Source organism: Abrus precatorius, unplaced genomic scaffold, assembly GCF_003935025.1.
Source record: "Abrus precatorius isolate BTA unplaced genomic scaffold, Abrus_2018 Scaffold3, whole genome shotgun sequence".
NCBI lineage: Eukaryota > Viridiplantae > Streptophyta > Magnoliopsida > Fabales > Fabaceae > Abrus > Abrus precatorius.
In genome coordinates this window covers 31,055,732-31,072,919 of record NW_020874373.1, presented here as the reverse complement: position 1 = coordinate 31,072,919, position 17,188 = coordinate 31,055,732, and the positions used below count along the sequence as shown (strand labels likewise).

At 29.9% G+C, this 17,188-nt stretch overlaps 2 protein-coding genes across 10 annotated transcripts; both read right to left on the bottom strand.

The window, feature by feature from the left end:
* LOC113862476 (F-box/LRR-repeat protein At3g48880-like) lies at positions 1 to 1,343 on the bottom strand. The gene is made up of 2 exons (XM_027495561.1): positions 982 to 1,343; positions 1 to 559 (listed from the first exon to the last, which is right to left on the bottom strand). The coding sequence occupies exons 1-2, from the start codon at positions 1,341 to 1,343 to the stop codon at positions 1 to 3; spliced, it is 921 nt and encodes a 306-aa protein (XP_027351362.1).
* A 3,525-nt stretch (positions 1,344 to 4,868) lies between these two features.
* Positions 4,869 to 16,547, bottom strand: LOC113860988 (SPX domain-containing membrane protein At4g22990-like). 9 transcript variants are annotated; one of them, XM_027493584.1, is made up of 12 exons: positions 16,303 to 16,547; positions 11,630 to 11,744; positions 11,467 to 11,539; positions 11,062 to 11,182; positions 10,209 to 10,520; positions 9,911 to 10,024; positions 9,372 to 9,826; positions 8,025 to 8,326; positions 6,820 to 6,992; positions 6,479 to 6,669; positions 5,855 to 5,988; positions 4,869 to 5,317 (listed from the first exon to the last, which is right to left on the bottom strand). In XM_027493584.1, exons 3-12 carry the CDS (start codon positions 11,517 to 11,519, stop codon positions 5,079 to 5,081), a joined length of 2,094 nt encoding a protein of 697 aa, XP_027349385.1. In that variant the 5' UTR covers positions 11,520 to 11,539; positions 11,630 to 11,744; positions 16,303 to 16,547; the 3' UTR covers positions 4,869 to 5,078. The 9 variants fall into 9 exon arrangements, with proteins under 9 accessions (XP_027349385.1, XP_027349382.1, XP_027349380.1 ...); XM_027493581.1 differs by having other exon boundaries at positions 6,820 to 6,995; positions 11,467 to 11,579; positions 16,303 to 16,438; XM_027493579.1 differs by having other exon boundaries at positions 6,820 to 6,995; positions 16,303 to 16,438.
* Between the last annotated feature and the right edge of the window lie 641 nt (positions 16,548 to 17,188).

The following is a 17,188-nucleotide window of genomic DNA, read 5'->3' as shown; positions in this document are numbered from 1 at the left end:
TTAATGTGCAAGAGAGGTTATTTCATCCTCCCTCCAAAGAATCTCAAGGAATTCATATTCCTTCTTTCTTTGACTATTGACACGCCCATACTTGCACCTAATGCATGTTTTTGCTTGACAAGTAAGAAGCTTTTTCAGACACGATTCATTCAAATGGTTTGGAAGTTCATGAATTGGGTACACCACATATGTAGGACTTGCACTAGTTTTCTCCAAAATGAGGCTGTGACATATGTTTACTACCTCCAAATGCTCCAAGCTATCAAGCACACTGAACAAAGCTTTCTTGTTCACCATTGTGCTCCTAATACTTAGAACCTTGAGATTTGGAGTATGCTTGATCAATGCATCAGCAAGCTCTATGCTGAAGCTGCATGTAATTTTCAGTTCATAGAAATTCTTGCAGTATCTTCCAATTGCAGCAAAAACAAAAGGGTGGTTAAAGTTGGAGGTTATAGTCATGGACTCAAGGTTTCTCCATAATTTCATAGCTTGGTACACTCCTGTGTTTGATATGTTTCCCCAGCCTGGTAGAACTAGTCGTTTGAGATTTCGGGTCCTACAAAAGAAGAGACTAATTAATTAAATATATTACCAGTAAAGTAGCTTAAATGGTAATTGTTATTAGAAATTAAGTTCAATAAAATTAAACTTTAATCCTTGGGAATATATACTATACTTAAAGATTTATAAAAGAAACAGTAATAATAAAATCATAACTTACTACTTTTTGTACAATTTTTTTAAAAATAAAAAATAAAGCAAAAGTAAGATGGTATTCTTATAATTATTTTTGAAAGTAAAAAGAATCAAATGTGATGGATCTTAGTTTATAATTAATTTTTTTATATATATGGTTTAGTTTTCAAATTATTTAAACTCATTTTAAGTTACTTCTAACTAGATATAGCAAAAATAGTAGAGGAAAGAGAATTTGAATTAAAAATTACTTGAAGACATAAGGCAAGTTAAGAACACTACCTTTCAGCGGCAGAGACTAAGTGCTCATCTGTTATGGGTATAAAGTAATGAAATATTAAGCAACTTGTATTTCCATTGCTCAGACTAAGAGCATCCTTCAACATTTGAGACAATGTTGCACTTGAATATTCATCAGACCAAGCTAATGGTGTCTTGGACTTATTGTTGCAAAGCTTACAGTTGAGTATACTCATATCAAGCTTATTCCAAATTTCAGAGCTAGAACAAGCTTCACGCCAAGAACGACAAACCTGTGAGACTGCTGAAAGGTCCACAAAAGTGAGGTTCATGAAAATTTTTATCAGAATATCATAGCTCAATTCATTCCAGTTTGCCTTTGATTCTGAGCTGCTTCCCATCATTGTTGAACGTTATTAATTACCTTCATGAATAACACAGATAATTATATTATATGAAGCAGAACTTATTTAAGTTTGTCATTAACATATCTAAATCTGTGTGTGGAGTTAATAATATGAATAAACAATTATAAATAATATCGTACAAAATCCCTTTCAATGACTGTGATGATGACATGACTTGTATTACAATCCAGTCATATATGTTAAGAGATTATTATATTAAAGTCATTCAAGAACTATTACATAACAGATTATACACAAGATTTTATATTTATAAGTTACATGCAAGGGTACATGCAAAAACTTACTCTACCTGTGTTGAATTACAACTTCATTTAAAAGTATGGAGGCAACAAGGATCTTATGTGAAATAAAACTCTAGATTATTACTGTAAGGAAATCAGCTGGAGTTAAAGCATTAGGGAGCTATCAACGGACTAAGAACAACTACACAAGCTATCGACCATTTCTATCACTTTGTAAAAGGGCAGAAATACCCCTTGTAGTTTACACAAATGTATTTTTCTTATCAAAAAAGAAAATTGGACACCAACACATTCCATCTGAAACTTTAGATATTAAATACATCAGTTTTTGTCATTTATACATTACTAAAATTATCCATTCTTAATTAGATTGCTCCTTCCCCCCCCCCCCCCCCCCCCAAAAAAAAGAAACATTTTATTTTTTCATGAAGTTATTCTATTTGCATTCCAAATTAAATTTTCTGAAAGATCACCGATTATTTAATTACCTTTTACCATTTATTTTTTCATGTGGTCAGGGGGTATTAATTGTTCAGGGCTTAATTATCATGCTTTAAGTTATACTATGTAGTAGTATTGTTTTGTATGAGCGCTAACTACTGTGGAAGATATTGCTTAGCATGTTCAATGGATGATCGGAATTGTAAAAGCGGGTTAATTAGTTGATGATAGTGTTCTTTTACTTCTTTTACTTTGTAAGCTTAATATATGCAGATTTGAGTACAACTTGTTCTCAAGTTTGCATTTCTTATCAATAAAATTCCTTTTGCTAGTAAAAAAAATGTTTTTTTAATGAAATAATTGAGGTGGTGCCAAGAGATGATTTAAGAGAAAGAAAACACATACTCCATGAAAAGCCAAAAAAAGAAAAAGAAAAACATACCTCTTGTGCTCTTTACAGTCAATTGAGGAAGCTGTTTGATGGTCTTTTCTTATTCTTAGATATGGTGATGAGTAGTCTGAAGAGAAACGGGGAATAACATATATGCACAAAAGCCTCAACCTTGAAATTCAAAAAGCTGCTTTTCCTATGTAACGACAATGTAACAACTCAACTTATGGCATTGGGATTACCATTCACAATGTTCTTATCGTGTATTCACATGAAGATTGCAGTGAGCAACTCAAGGTTCCTTTTATTTGTAACGTTTGGTTCTGCCTTGCATGCATTGCATGGCAGTGTGAATAACATGTGACCCCTTGTGCTTTTGTTATTTGTCATCAACCTAAGTATATGCATTTCATTAATTCAACTATTAAAAATTAAATTTGTATATATCTTTTATTTTTCACATGTTTTTTTATATACACATTCCAAAAAGATAGCTTGAATATAAAATAAAAACATATAATTATTCCTTTTTAATAATACGAGAATATTGTTATTAAACATGTGTAGAGTTAAAATTTAATAAAAATGATAATCAGTATATAAATTTTACTTCTAATTTAATGAATCTGACTCGTATTTTTAAAATTCTTAAAAAAAATGTAAAAATAATTATGACTACATAAAAAAAATTCAATAATATATTCCTAAAATTTTGTATTATTGATTACGATTTTTTATTGAATTTTAAAATTAATATTTGATAATTAATTAAAATCACTCCATTTAGTTTGAGAGATTCTCACTTTACATACATATACTCATGTACATGTGCATAAACGCTAGCTTTATACACGTGTATGCACACATAAAAATTATATCTAATGAGTTTTTTTAATATACGAGATTAAGATAAACAAATCTTGATCGTTAGATTTTATTCTGAACAGTTTAAGATTAAAAGATACAAATCATATGAATTTTTGAAAAAGTTATGTAACTTTTTAAAGTAATTATATATTTTTAAATCTTTTAATTTTAGCCATTTGTGTTTCATTATGCAATCTATATTTATTCTTTTCACTCTTACATAAAAAAGTTTATCTGCCTATACCCTCCTACAAATAAAATTATAAAAATATAATTAAATATTTTATTACAATATTAAATAGTCAATTCAACCACAAAATGAATAAACTTTGTTATTGAATTAATTAAATAATTTTAGGAATAAATTCAAAAAATTGAAGTAAATACTTTTACGTGTTCAACAACATTAAATGTTATTGAATATTTTAAAATTTACTAGAAAATAAATACTTAATAAATTAAATTTTTACAACAATAAATATAATTATTTTATTTAATATTTAATATTTAAAAGAATCAGTTAGAAAGATGAAAGATGATTTGCTAATTATAGTATTAGCCAAATACTAAACCCTTTTGTTCAATATCTTAAAAATGGCATGATATAAATGTTCCTTTTTTCACTTAATTTATATCTATATTTTATATAAAATTTCCTTAAAAACATATAATATAACTATAATTTCAATATTAATTATTTTAAGAATTAATTACATTATTATCTTTAAGAATATAATTTTAGGGATAAATAATACTTTTTGGTAACAGTATTTGAAATCATTGTTGACAATTTTGTTAAATATATGTGGTATTTAATTATATAGACTTTTCAAATTATAGAAATGGGTCAATCAATGCATAGTCAAAATACATTACAAAGCTGTTTTTCTTTTCCCATTTACTTTATTTACACAAAATGCGACTGTTAACAAATAAAGAATGAAATAATTACTAATAATATATCAAATGTTAATAGAAAATTTCCTGAATTTTTCATTTCACACAAATAAATAATTAAATAATTTTGTATTTTTCAGACATTAATAATAGTATTTTTATTTATATATAACACTTTGTAATTTCTTGTTCATTGAAACAAATGTTTTGATTTTCACCTAGAGATTTTCAAGTAGGAGGAACGAGTAAAGAGCAGAGGGCAAACCATAACTTTTTCATTGTTTATTTTAGACCAAACAATACCTATAGTACTGCACCTAACTTTTGTTCTAAAAGTAATTGTATATAATATCATAGACGGTATTAATTAATTTTTAATTGTTCAAATAACAGAGATGTTGATAAAATAACGTGTCTATACTTTACTTTAAACAGGTTTACTCTGGCCATTTTGGCCACCAAATTTTGTCAGTTAAACTAGCGATATTAGGCTTGGTATTACAAACTCAGCTTGGTTTCAACTATGAATCCGAATTGAATATAGTGCAGTAGCTAGGTGTAGTTTCCTTGTTAATTCTATTATTTCGCAGTATTTGCTTCAATTTTCTGATTGAAATGCTCAGTATTGAGGGAAAGAAAAGAAGGTCTATCTTGAAAACAGTCTTTCACAAGGGTGATTTGTTACTACACTATCCATAGAAACATTATAGCAGATAACAAAAACACTATATTGTCAACCTTATTGAGGTATCTGCTGACACTGGCTGATATACATCATTTTTAACTACTGATCAGTGATCACTGATAACTGAGCAGTTACACTCTCACTATATACACTTTGAGATTTTTATGGGAAGACTAACTGCTATTAAACTAGTAAAGAGAGTTGTAAGTGTAAAAAGTAGCAATAATGGATGAAATGCAGATGAGAAGTGCAGGGAACAAGGTGGTATTCAGGAGTTTATTTTCATTCATATATCCAGAGATTGTTATTGTTCCATCAGCAATTACTCGAGCTAGAGTTCCAGCTTCTGTTGACAACAATCCTCCATTATAGGTACCACGAGAAAGCCTTGATGACATCATTTTTGATAGAAGTGAAAGGTTCACTCCTGGGTTGATGGAGCAAACAAATAAGATGGTGTGTTCAAGGAGCATTTCAGCTTCAGATTTTAGCACAACATGTGAAAAAATTTGTGTAATTGATTATCTAGCAATGATTGATAAGGCAAACAAATGGATGTAAAATGTTTTTAGATGAGAAGGAAAAACACCACCCTGAAATTTAATTGCCCTGAAATTAATCGTCACATTGAAGTAGACTGTAAGGTTATTGCAAATAAAAGGCAATATAACTACCGTTTTGTTTACTTTTTTAATCCTCAATAAGTGAGAAACAGTCAACCAGTTTAACAGTTAATGGACTTTGTTCATGCAACACTTTAAATTTCTTAAATGATCTTTTAAATGGTTTTGGTGATACCATAACCAGCCTTATTGCATGATGGTTACAAACTACTTCCCTATTCATATTTCATTGTCATCAGAGAAGCAGTGCAGTTTTCATCTGATGATGCAAAGTTGTCAGTAATCCTTCTACGTCTACCCATTCCTGTTTTATTTATTAATATATAAATTTTGCAAATTACCTTCAAGAACTTCAGCAGACACAAATGTAATAAGGGCCGATCCAACATACTGAGTCACTGAATAAGGGGTCATTACATGGAAGCTTAGGAGTAGTCCAATGCAAACCATGATTTCCGATGTTAGTAGAACTTGCCTGCAAGTTGAAGCCAACCAGAAAGGAAAGATAAAATTTGTGAGAAAGTGAGAAAAAATCGGTAAGACTTTTCATTTTGAGATTGCAGACATCATCTGTACCATGGACTCCCATTTTAAAATGTGCATCAACCCATGAGCAACTTGCTAGATTTCTTATTACAAATAAAACCCTGAAGCCTTTTAAGATCAGAAACAGAACTGTTCAAAACAGGAATTTTAAGGATCATAAGGAATTTAAAGCCAGAAGTAGACATTTTGTAACATTGACTAGAGTCTATTTAGGTCCAATACAATTAGCAATTCCATGAGGTTTATATTGACTGGTTTTGTTTTCTGTAAACAGGACTGGATTTCTTTAATGGACTACGGTTCATTATTAATCCACTGTCTAGTCACTAACATGAAACAATGAATAGTACAAATTAAGTTTAATTTTGAGGATCATTAATAAGTAGACAATTTCTTTTCACTAATACTTGAAGTCTTACCTTTCTTCAAACAGGTTGCTGATGTAGTTTCCAATAACAATATTTACAGGAAGCACAGTAAGACCCAGGCATGCGAGGAAAATGGCTACATTGCTGGTCGACCAAATAAAATAATATTCGGTGACAAGGCTTGATTCAGCAAGTACAATCTCCATTGCATATTTAAGCATAAAATACACATACAATTGAACCTGATAAAAACATTTATAGTTAGTGCAAAAGATTGAATGAGAGTTCATAGTCTCATAACAAAGATAATGGCTTCATAATCATATTAAATAAGGTTCGAAAAGGAAGAAAATATGTAGAAAATGTTTGAAATCATAACATGGGTTTCTCACCTTCACTGATGGTGTAAGTAATTTATATGCCACAGCAATAGAAGTGACAGGTTTCCGAGTTTCTTCAGCATCGTCATTTTCTTCTTCTCCATCTTCATCCTGCTCTTTTACTTCTGAGTTCATTAGTAATGGTTGTGTATGCCCATTCTCTACTGCAACATGCACTGCTGGTCCTATTAACAAAGTGAAAAAACAACTAATTAAGGATGAAGCATAAAATAAAAAACAGAATACATAAAATATCTGACAAAGTGAGAGAAGTAGCACTTTGTATCAACTTCATGCCTTTTAGGTGTAGCAAGACTGATTACTGAATTTACTAGCATGGAATCTAAGAACTAAACTATGTGAAATAGGATATGTCAGAAAACACTGGACATACAGTAATGATACACTGAGCCAGATTTACAGGAGAAAGTTACGTAACACAAAACTATGAAGTTAACCTGATCTATGTAAAGAAATAGTTGGCTCACTACAACTAACTGTTTAACTTGATCTATCCTTCTACTTTGGGCAAACAGATTTTATTTCTTTCGTTTTAGTTTTCTCTTTCAATGTGGTAGAGATTGATGTTCCAATCTTGTGCCTTGGGAGACCAAGTACCCGGTACAACCATTAAGGTGAGGAACAAAAAAGGAACTGGGGAGAAAATCAAAGAAAATAAATTAACATACAGAATTATTTCAATGTCTATCTGTTTAATAATTAGTGAAACTGCAGCAGTGTTGTGACTATAAAATCCTTGAAGACCACGAAGACAACGTTGGACGATACTTATGGAAATAAGAAAGGTAAAATTCTGAATGGTACCCAACACTTCTAGTAAAGTTTTCAGTCTTTTTTATTCATCTGCTAAGATCTAAAGGGATGGAGATGTGTGTCACGAAATGAAAAAACAATCATGATAAGAAAAAATTAATCTTGTAGTCATTTATTGAACTTTGTTAGACATAAAGAAAACCAAAATGAATTTCTCTCATTATAGAAAAACAAAAACCAACAGTATTCTTGGCACATAGGCCTACTTCAAGCCAAAAAGAAAGGTTCTGATATTGAAGAAGGGGAAATGATAACAAGTTTCAATACCATTATTAATGCAAAGTGAAAAATGACAAGGGGAAGAAAGTTGATAGGAAGGAAAGAACAGTAAATATAAGTGACTTCCATATAACAAAAGGAAACAAGTGATCTCACTGTCATACCAGCCTCTGCTTGATATGGCACAAGAGTTCCTTCAGTCTCAAGGGTGGGCTCCTTGAAACACATCCACAACCACAGTAGATAGAGAAGCCATGCAAGAGCCATTACCCATCCAGGTAGAGTGTCTTGGTTCATGGTGAACCTGTAAATCCTAAAATTTGTCTGTAACAAACAAGCAAGAGCTGGACCACAAGCCATTCCCAGAGCACTTGCACTAACAAAAGCTGCCGAAGCCTGCATTCGAAGTTTCAATGGTACACAGTCGCTGATATAACGCCTGTTAACAGCCCTTGCAGAGCCTAACCTGAAATATCATTATATTGATCACAAGTTCACAACGATTGTGTCAAGTTAATAAAATTGGAAATTACTTTTCAAAACAATGAAAACATGCATCCACATTTTTTATTTTTAAGATAACGTTTGGTATACATGTCAAAATGAGATAGAACATAACATATGACTTCTATTTGATGTTTGGCTCATTTTAGAAAGAGAACAGAACAGGGAATGAGGTTGAAAAGTGGTACACCTTGGTTGCACTAAAATGGGTAAATGAAACCAAAGAGAACAGATCTGTTTAGTCAACATGCCAAATGCTACCTAAAATTTCTTAATGGTCAAAATAATATTTCTGTTAAAGAATGCTAAGTTGCACATTAGTATAATCATAAATATTCCAACTGTAAGCAGCACTCATATGAGTCATAACATGTAGTCTCACATTTAAGGTAGTTGGTCAAGAAAAATGGTATTTTTCTACTTTCACAATTATAAGTTTCAATAAAAGAAACATATTTAGATAGAGAAAATTTACCTATGTAAAAATTTACAACATTACTTCATAAAATGCTACATTTTCTTACCAATTAATCAAGAGGATATGCAAATAATGCAATGTCTCTGTAATATAAGACATCAGTTTACTTTTTTTTTTATTAATCCACTGTTTCAGGTACATATGGGGGATTGTTTTAAAGCGTCTATCACCAGGTTTAAATAAAACAATTTTGACCATCCATGCATGGTTATGGTCAAGATTAACTCCCCTCACTTCTAAATAGATATGCTCCCATACACACACGCAAGTTTATATATCTTAGGTAAATCAGAGATAGTGATTATTTAAAGTCTAAGTCTACACTAAATTATGATAAAATATACCAGAATCTGAAGTAGCTATGCTTTACTAATAACATAGGTCCAAAAGTTGAACAAAGATATCCTGGAAATTTTGTGAAATGATCAACTGGCTTTTATGATATGTAGCAGTCTTTTTCTACCAAGCAAACAGCATCTAAGTTTCCAAAATGTGAAGTATGAAACAATGAGTGACAAGAACAACTTACCCACAGAAAAGGCGTCCCACCAGTAGAACTACTAATGAATTCATATCAAAAGCCAGTGCATATAAGGTGTTTCCGATTAGAAGAACAATGCTACTGAATATGAGTGGTCTTAGATATGATCTATTTGACCATGCACTGAAATAAACTGAAGAAAACACTTGTGCAACGGCCATTGAACCGATGACCACACCACATACACTTGCTGCAGCTCCAAGGCTCAAAGTGTAGTTGTCTGCTGTAGGTACAATTATGTAAGTGTTGACCATATACAAAAATGTATTCGCCAAGTTCAAAAGAAGTGACATAAAATGATATCTTTCATCAACACTATGATCTTCAGATGGAGATGGAAGCTCCTCTTGGATGATAAAAGCATGTTTTCCCAAGAACTGAAGGAAGTTTGTTGAGTTTGATAATCTGTCAACCGCTACTTTGATAAAATCAAGAACAGGATCCTTCAAGAGATTATTGGTATTAGAGCAAACACAATAGATGGTAGTGCTTAGCAGTATCAAGCATATAATGGATCAAGAACTAACTTGATGACTGTAAGAAGGTTGGTCATATATAGAAATATAGCTTCCTTGACATTGTTGTAAATCTTGAAGGTCTGCAAGACCATGAGATAAGACTCCAACAACAGCCCCAATGCCCTGCAAAGAAGATATTACATAATACTGCTTCAAACAGACAAAGTGAAGACAAAAACAAACTATTGCATAAAGAGCATGTTACATTTAGTAATATTAATGTTGTAACATTAAATGGTATGATAGATCCAGTTTCAAATAACTTGAAAAATATGAAAAATGTGGTATTCAGGGGTAGCAACATTACCACATGCCTGAAAACCTGCCTTAACTGGGAATAAGGATGATTTGCGCGCGTCTTGACATAATAATCTGTGAATTTATAGCCAAACCGCTTATCAATCTTCTTCAAGATCTTTCTCAAACCAACAGCATTTATTTCCACAAAATTAAGAAGCCTTAAAAGATCTCTTCCAACATCTCTATATGCTTCTTGAAGTTCAGAGATGCTGAAACTATTTGGCTGCTGGAAAAGAGTATGGTGGTCTTGTCCAATATCTGACAGCCTATGTGCAAGTACTCCTTGTTGTTCAAGCAGAAATAAAACTATTTTTTCTATCTGAAATTCAAGATCAAGGAAAGATTATTTAGAATTCATTGACTGTTATATGGGATAATATATGATTAAATGGAGTCTTAAACTCAAATTTTTTAACATTTCAAGTGACATTTTGCTAACACACAAGCTCTCTGGCTCTCCCTTCCCATTGTTGCAAAACAAGTACCCTAAAGTACAAGTTCTATGCATGGAAAATTGACAAACTGAACGAATAAGTAGAAGAGAGCATATGTGTGTTCAAGTATTACACAAGGGAAGTGCTCAGTTTTGGTTTGGTTTTCTACATTTACTCATTTTCTAAACTTGTTGAATGTATGTCTTTCAATTTTAAAGAGGACAATATTAAGGTACACTATTTTTTACCTATTATATAAAAATGAAAAACATGTCTTGTGCCCTTTTCTTAAAGCATCTTCAGTAGTCTGACAAATGTATACAAACAAAAACAGATGGGTTGAGCTTTTTCATACAAAAGTTGAATATGTATTGAAAAAGTAGCCCATATTTAGCCACATAAGTGAGAACATTTAGGTGCAGTTACCTGATTGTCTAGCAGCAATGAGAAATCTCGGAGAACATTATGGCGATTTTGAGCTCCAACCTCCATTTGTTCTATATATCTCTTGACTTTCTTCTTCATTAGCTTATAGTTGATATAATATCTGAATAAAGTCAAAAGAATGCGTTACCTGAATTGAAACAATCATTTCTCGCTTTGGTGCAAGTAATATTACCACCATTGAACAAAAGCAAATGGGTTCAAACTATGATACACAAAATAGAAAAGTATGTCATTTAAAACATTAGGTTATTTTAACTGTATTAACGTTCATTAATCATGCCAGAAAAAACAAAAAAGAGAATAAGACCAGGTTTTGCATGATATTAATATAAATAAAAACCCTCAAGAATTTTCTAGTAACTGGTCTCAGTCAAACAAATGTACCCTTTCCATTCTTGAATTTGTGATTCTCTCAACTTCTTGCCGAAGCCAACCATACTTCAAGAAAGATAGTGTACTGTAGTAAACCAGGAACAAGAATTAAGACACCTACAAAGCTACATAACAACTTCAGGCTTCATACGAGTGTTGAAATGGAAGCAGAAACCTGATAATAATAGCAGCTACTCTCTTTCGTCTTGGTGATCAATATCAACACTTCAATTGGCAGACCCCAAAAAGATGGAAGACATGTAAAGCTACAACTTCATGGACTTTGGTAGCTGAAACCACATTTGCTAAGCTCAATTAGGAATATTTTACTTAACAATCATAAGGAAAGCATAACATCAAAAGAAAAGAGCAAATTCAGTGAAAAACTCTGATCTATCAGAAAAAAATCACCACTAAACTCAAAACTCAAAACAGAAAAAGAGGATTGTGTAGAAAAAAAGGTTGAGCATGCCCAATTGATTATTTCCAAAACTATATGATCCCAAGAAATGAGGAATCAGAAGAGTAAAAAAATCAATACCAAGATTCAAAATTTGAACACCCTTAAAATGTTATCCATGTCATTGTGAGGGACGTGGGTCTAATGTATTGTAGTACTATTGCATTGTGTGCTCAAGTTTCTTCAGCAACAACAATAATAGTCAACAAAAACAATTCAGAAACTCAAGTTCCAAGCTACTTAAATGCATGTCACTGAAAAGGGTACAAATGAGAGTCACAAATATTTAAGCACCTACCACATACATTATTTTAATATTTTAAAATTGAAATTGTACGTAATATTATATATATATATATATATATATATATATATATATAATTTTTTTAGTATATACTTTTTCTTTTTTAGAAGAAATAAATAAATTTTAAAATTAATAAAAAATTATATATCATAAATTTTAAAAATATTGATAGTACTCTAATCTTTTTTATAAAAATTAATTATATTAATTTTTAAATTTTGTTAAGTTCAACTTTAAGTTTAAGCATTTAAATATAATAAATTTTTATTTAAAGAACATAATATTTCCCAACACCTTTTACTCTCTAAGTGACGACAAATGCTTTCTTTTTTAATAAATATTTACTACTTATTTATATATATAGTTACTTTTTATTGATATTGATACATTTAGGGACAAGTTTAATATTTTTTTTTAAAATATTTTATTATAAAAAATAAAGACATATTTTAAATGCATTAATTATTAAATATTTATATCTTATGTAATAAGATAATCATCCATTATCCATATAAGTAAATACATTCATTTGTTATATAAAACATTAATTTAATTATTTAGTACTATAAGTATTTCTAAAATAAAGCATAAAATTTTGACATATAATTATATTTTATTAATATTGATAAATTAGGTATATATTTTCTTATAATAAATAAAATATTGACTACCAAATTGATTAGTTGTACATTAAATGAATGATTAAATCTACTTATACGAGTGAGTGGCTTGTTGACACAAATCTCATTATATATATATATATATATATATATATATATATATACTTGGAATTAGGATAAAAGAAAATGAGACTCACTGTACGGAGAACCTACAGTACTTCACTTGACAAACACCTTAGACTTGAGCATCAACATAACATAACAAAACTGTATTTCAATTTTTATTTTTTTATTCAAATAACTTTTCATATATATATTTTTTATGACTTTTAATGCTTAAACGGGAGCTTTTTTAAGAATAATCTTCAGCATTTTCGGGCGTTAATTCTTTTTCTGCATATGACTGTTTTTATGGATGGAGCATTTTTAATTCAATCTTTATTTTAATTATATATTTTTATAATTTATTTTTTAATTTTAAAAATTCTATAGAAAGAAAAAATAAAACAAATATACAATGGACATTTTAATTTTTTTTAAAAATAGTTGTAAAAATAGATTAATTAGATTTGTCTAATAATACTAGTTAAAGTGCCAATGACATGCTTGAGATCTCAAATGATATGATGTAGAAATATATTTAAATATTGATTTTTTGCCACTCAACTAAAGAATTATCACACATGGGATCCGGATTGCTAAGAATCTCATTATGAAAAGAACGACCACTGAGTAAAACTATTGATTTATAGCTTCTTTAATTTGGTTCGTGCTACATGCCTACATCTACGCATGTTAAATAAAAGCTATTATAGCTATGCTTGGTGAACTTGTAAAAAAGTTTGTATAAAAAATATAGAATTATTTTTTCATAAATTTATCTCTTCAAGTTTTAAAAAAAGTTAAATAAGATAATTTTTTTAGATATTCTAAAAAGACAGACATATAAGTAACTTATGAGAATTTTTTTTAGTAATTTTTTTCCCATAAGAACTTCTTGAAAATTTTACTTAAACAAGACCTATGTATAAATTTTTAATATTAAATATATGTTCACATAATATTTATGTGTATCAAAATATACACTTTGAGAAAATCTTAACACATACACTCTTAAATTCTAATTAATTAAGCAACTAAACCTAGTTTTAAAATATTTGTGGAGGTAAAATATTAGTTATAGTTATACAACTAAAAAATGTTTTTCTTTTTAGCATCTTCAATAATTTTATATATGTATTTTGAGATAGTATATATATATATATATATATATATATATAAAATGATAAAGATTAAGTTAATTAGAGATAAAAAAAAATTCCGATAATATTAATTTGTAAGTGTCTAATAAATTGTCATACAAATACAACACACACAAGTTTAGATAGTTTCCATTAGGTGTACAATGTAATAAGAGAGAGAAAGGCCCAATGACTAATAGGAAAATTGTTAGTAAACACTTAAATGCACCGTGAGAAATATAGGAGTTAAGTTAAATAGGTGGTCTTTTGAGGCCACACGTACACATGCATATAGATACACACATATACATCCATACAAAATTCTTGTTTTGAGAAGCATGTACAAAAACAAGTGCAACAGAGCTTGTTGCCACAAGTGGCTTATCCGTTGCTAGGACTATGTATAGCTAAATATTGAGAAATCATGTATCAAATAATATGTAAGCAAAATACTATTTTGAAGCACTAATAGCAGTTAATAAAAATTGCTTTGTAATTATATATTTAGAAAGCGGTTCTTTATTAACCGTTTTCAGATCTATACTTCTAAGAGCGGTTCTTTGTTAACCGTTCTCAGAATTATACTTCTGAGAGCAGTTCTCTATTAATCACTCTCTAAAGTCATACATTAGATAGCGATTAATAAAGAATCGCTCTCTAATCTCATTCTTGAAGAGCAGTTAATAAAGAATCGCTCTCTAATGTTATTAAAGTCATTTATAAATGAACACGAACACGCTCAACGCATTTCTTCTTCATAGCTAACAAAGTTGGTTTCTTTCACTGTAAATTTCTTCTCTGCTCTCTTATGTTTTCTTCATCTTTTCGGTTAGTCTGCTCTCTCCGTCTTTTCTTGCTAACAAATTAGTTTTCTTGTCCATCTGTGAGTACTTTTCATTCTTTGTGTGCTCTTTTCATCTTCTTTACGCTAACAAATTAGTTTTTTTCACATCTGTGTGTATTTCTTTATTCTCTCTTTCTTTCTTCTTCTCTTTGTTAACAATGAATCATCCAATCTCTCTTTCTTTCTTTTTCTTTCTATTAATGTTAAAAATTATCCTATTAATTTGTTCTCTTTTTTCTTTGCTTACTTGTGTTTTGTTTATGCAGATGTGGATTACTTGGTTAACACTAAATATATAAACTCAAGATTTATTTTTGATTTGTAATAAAAATGAAAAAAACTCACAAAGAAATTAATTCTAAATTTTGATTTAAACGTAATAATAAATTTTTATTTTGCAACAGAAAACTCACAAAGAAATCAATTTCAAATTTTGCAGTTTAAATTTATATTTTGGAGAGCGGTTTCATGCAGAACCGCTCTCTAATGTTACACTTATACTTTAGAGAGCGATTCCGCCTGGAACCGCTCTCTAATCTTAATATCTGATAGCAATTCTTTAACCGCTCTCTTAAATATAATACATCAGATAGCACAAGATTTTAAAATAGTTTTAAACGCTCTCTAATTCAAAACAGAACCGTTCTTATATCTCCATTTTGGGATAATCAATGGCCCCGTTATTCTTTTATAGTAAAGACTTAAAGAGGTTGTAATTGTCAATCTAAGACAGAAAGGTACATTCACTCGTATAAATAGTATAACAACTATTTCTTTTGATCTATATATAATCTACTTTTCCTTGTTTGTGCTTCTTTTTCCTACCACTTTATGTTAAAGTCATGTCCTCTAGTTGATATATGAACCAAAAGAATCCATATTGGCACGGGGTTAGAGACATGAGTCTCACACTGCCAAGAGACTTAAAAAGTGTTCCTTGAACAATGACATCACACTTATAGTACACATGGTATTAGAAAAATGAGCCTAAGCCTAACTCACCTTTAAAAAGTAGCTCATTGAAAACGTTTATTCAAATCTTATAAGCAGTGTTCTAGTTATATTCCTAAGAGACGTGGAATATGTTATAACACATCTCTCATGCTCACATATGATAAATTTTGAAACTATTATAGAATAAATGGAGGTCACTCAAGTTTAAAGTTCATTCTCTCTCCTAATCATAGATCAGGCTTACATTCATTTTAATACATGACTCAAATTACATCCACCAAATCGATCTGGTGATCAGATGCCAGATGATTTTTTAAAGAAGTTATAGCTGCTATAAGTAGCGTAGGATTCTAAATGTGAATTGTATATTTTCAAAAAACAAAAAAAGCACATTCAAAACAAGGATATACTATACTTGGACTTACAATAGCTGAGATGAAGATTGAAGATAACATTCCATAAGTGTGACCCTTTTGCTTTAGGCACTTGAGTTTTGAGAGGAGCATAGCTCAATGAAGCAAAATTTACCTGGAAGCAAATATAGAAAGTTTACAACCAAATGCATGTGGTAGTGTTAAAAAGCATGTTAGAAGCTCCTAGATATATATGTAACAAAGTGAGGGACTTGACAGTCAACAAATCCTAGAGGCCAAACTCACCACTACTTTACTGCACTCATGAGGGCACTCTCTTGGCTTTTAGAAAAACAAAAGGCCACATCCACATGCTATCCATTCCAAAATCTCTATGACATTTATAGCATGGTAATAATCACCAGGATGATTTTGATAAATAATTGTTTACCAAACTTTTTCATCAATAGTGGACATGTTTTGTCCTCAGTTCAAAAGTGGCTTTAAGCAATTCACTTCTTAATTTTAACTAATTTTGTCCATGTTTGTCAATAATAAGTGTTATATGTCCCTTTTGCTCCACTCTTTTATATCCTTCAAAAACTAGTTTATGTGTAGCATGATTTGTGTCCTTCTTGTATTAAAAAAGTGAACAAATAAGTTTTTATTTTCATATATTTTAAAAATATTATTACACTAATTTTAATACATATCAATGAAAACACTAATAATTTAAAATTTTTTAGATAAGAACTTTCAATCAAACACTGGATAAATTTGAAATAAATTAATCTAATGAAAAAATATTGAAAAAAATTGTAAAAATAACTTTGACTTATACTTAGCTAAATTGATATCTCTTTTAGAAACTTTATATTTGTTTCATAAAATGATAAATAAATACTTCAAAATTTCCTAACAATGTTTCAGGTGTAAACATGAGATTTATTTATTTCTT

What these genes read in the sequence shown, in the direction of transcription:
- LOC113860988 (XM_027493578.1), bottom strand. Translation starts at nt 11,519, where the DNA reads ATGGTTGGCTTCGGCAAGAAGTTGAGAGAATCACAAATTCAAGAATGG. An exon ending in CATTGCTGCTAGACAATCAG is followed by an intron (nt 10,521 to 11,061) that starts GTAACTGCACCT and finishes CTTGAATTTCAG; the next exon opens with ATAGAAAAAATAGTTTTATT. An exon ending in GGCAGGTTTTCAGGCATGTG is followed by an intron (nt 10,025 to 10,208) that starts GTAATGTTGCTA and finishes TCTTCTTTGCAG; the next exon opens with GGCATTGGGGCTGTTGTTGG.
- LOC113862476 (XM_027495561.1), bottom strand. Translation starts at nt 1,343, where the DNA reads ATGATGGGAAGCAGCTCAGAATCAAAGGCAAACTGGAATGAATTGAGC. An exon ending in TTAGTCTCTGCCGCTGAAAG is followed by an intron (nt 560 to 981) that starts GTAGTGTTCTTA and finishes CTTCTTTTGTAG; the next exon opens with GACCCGAAATCTCAAACGAC.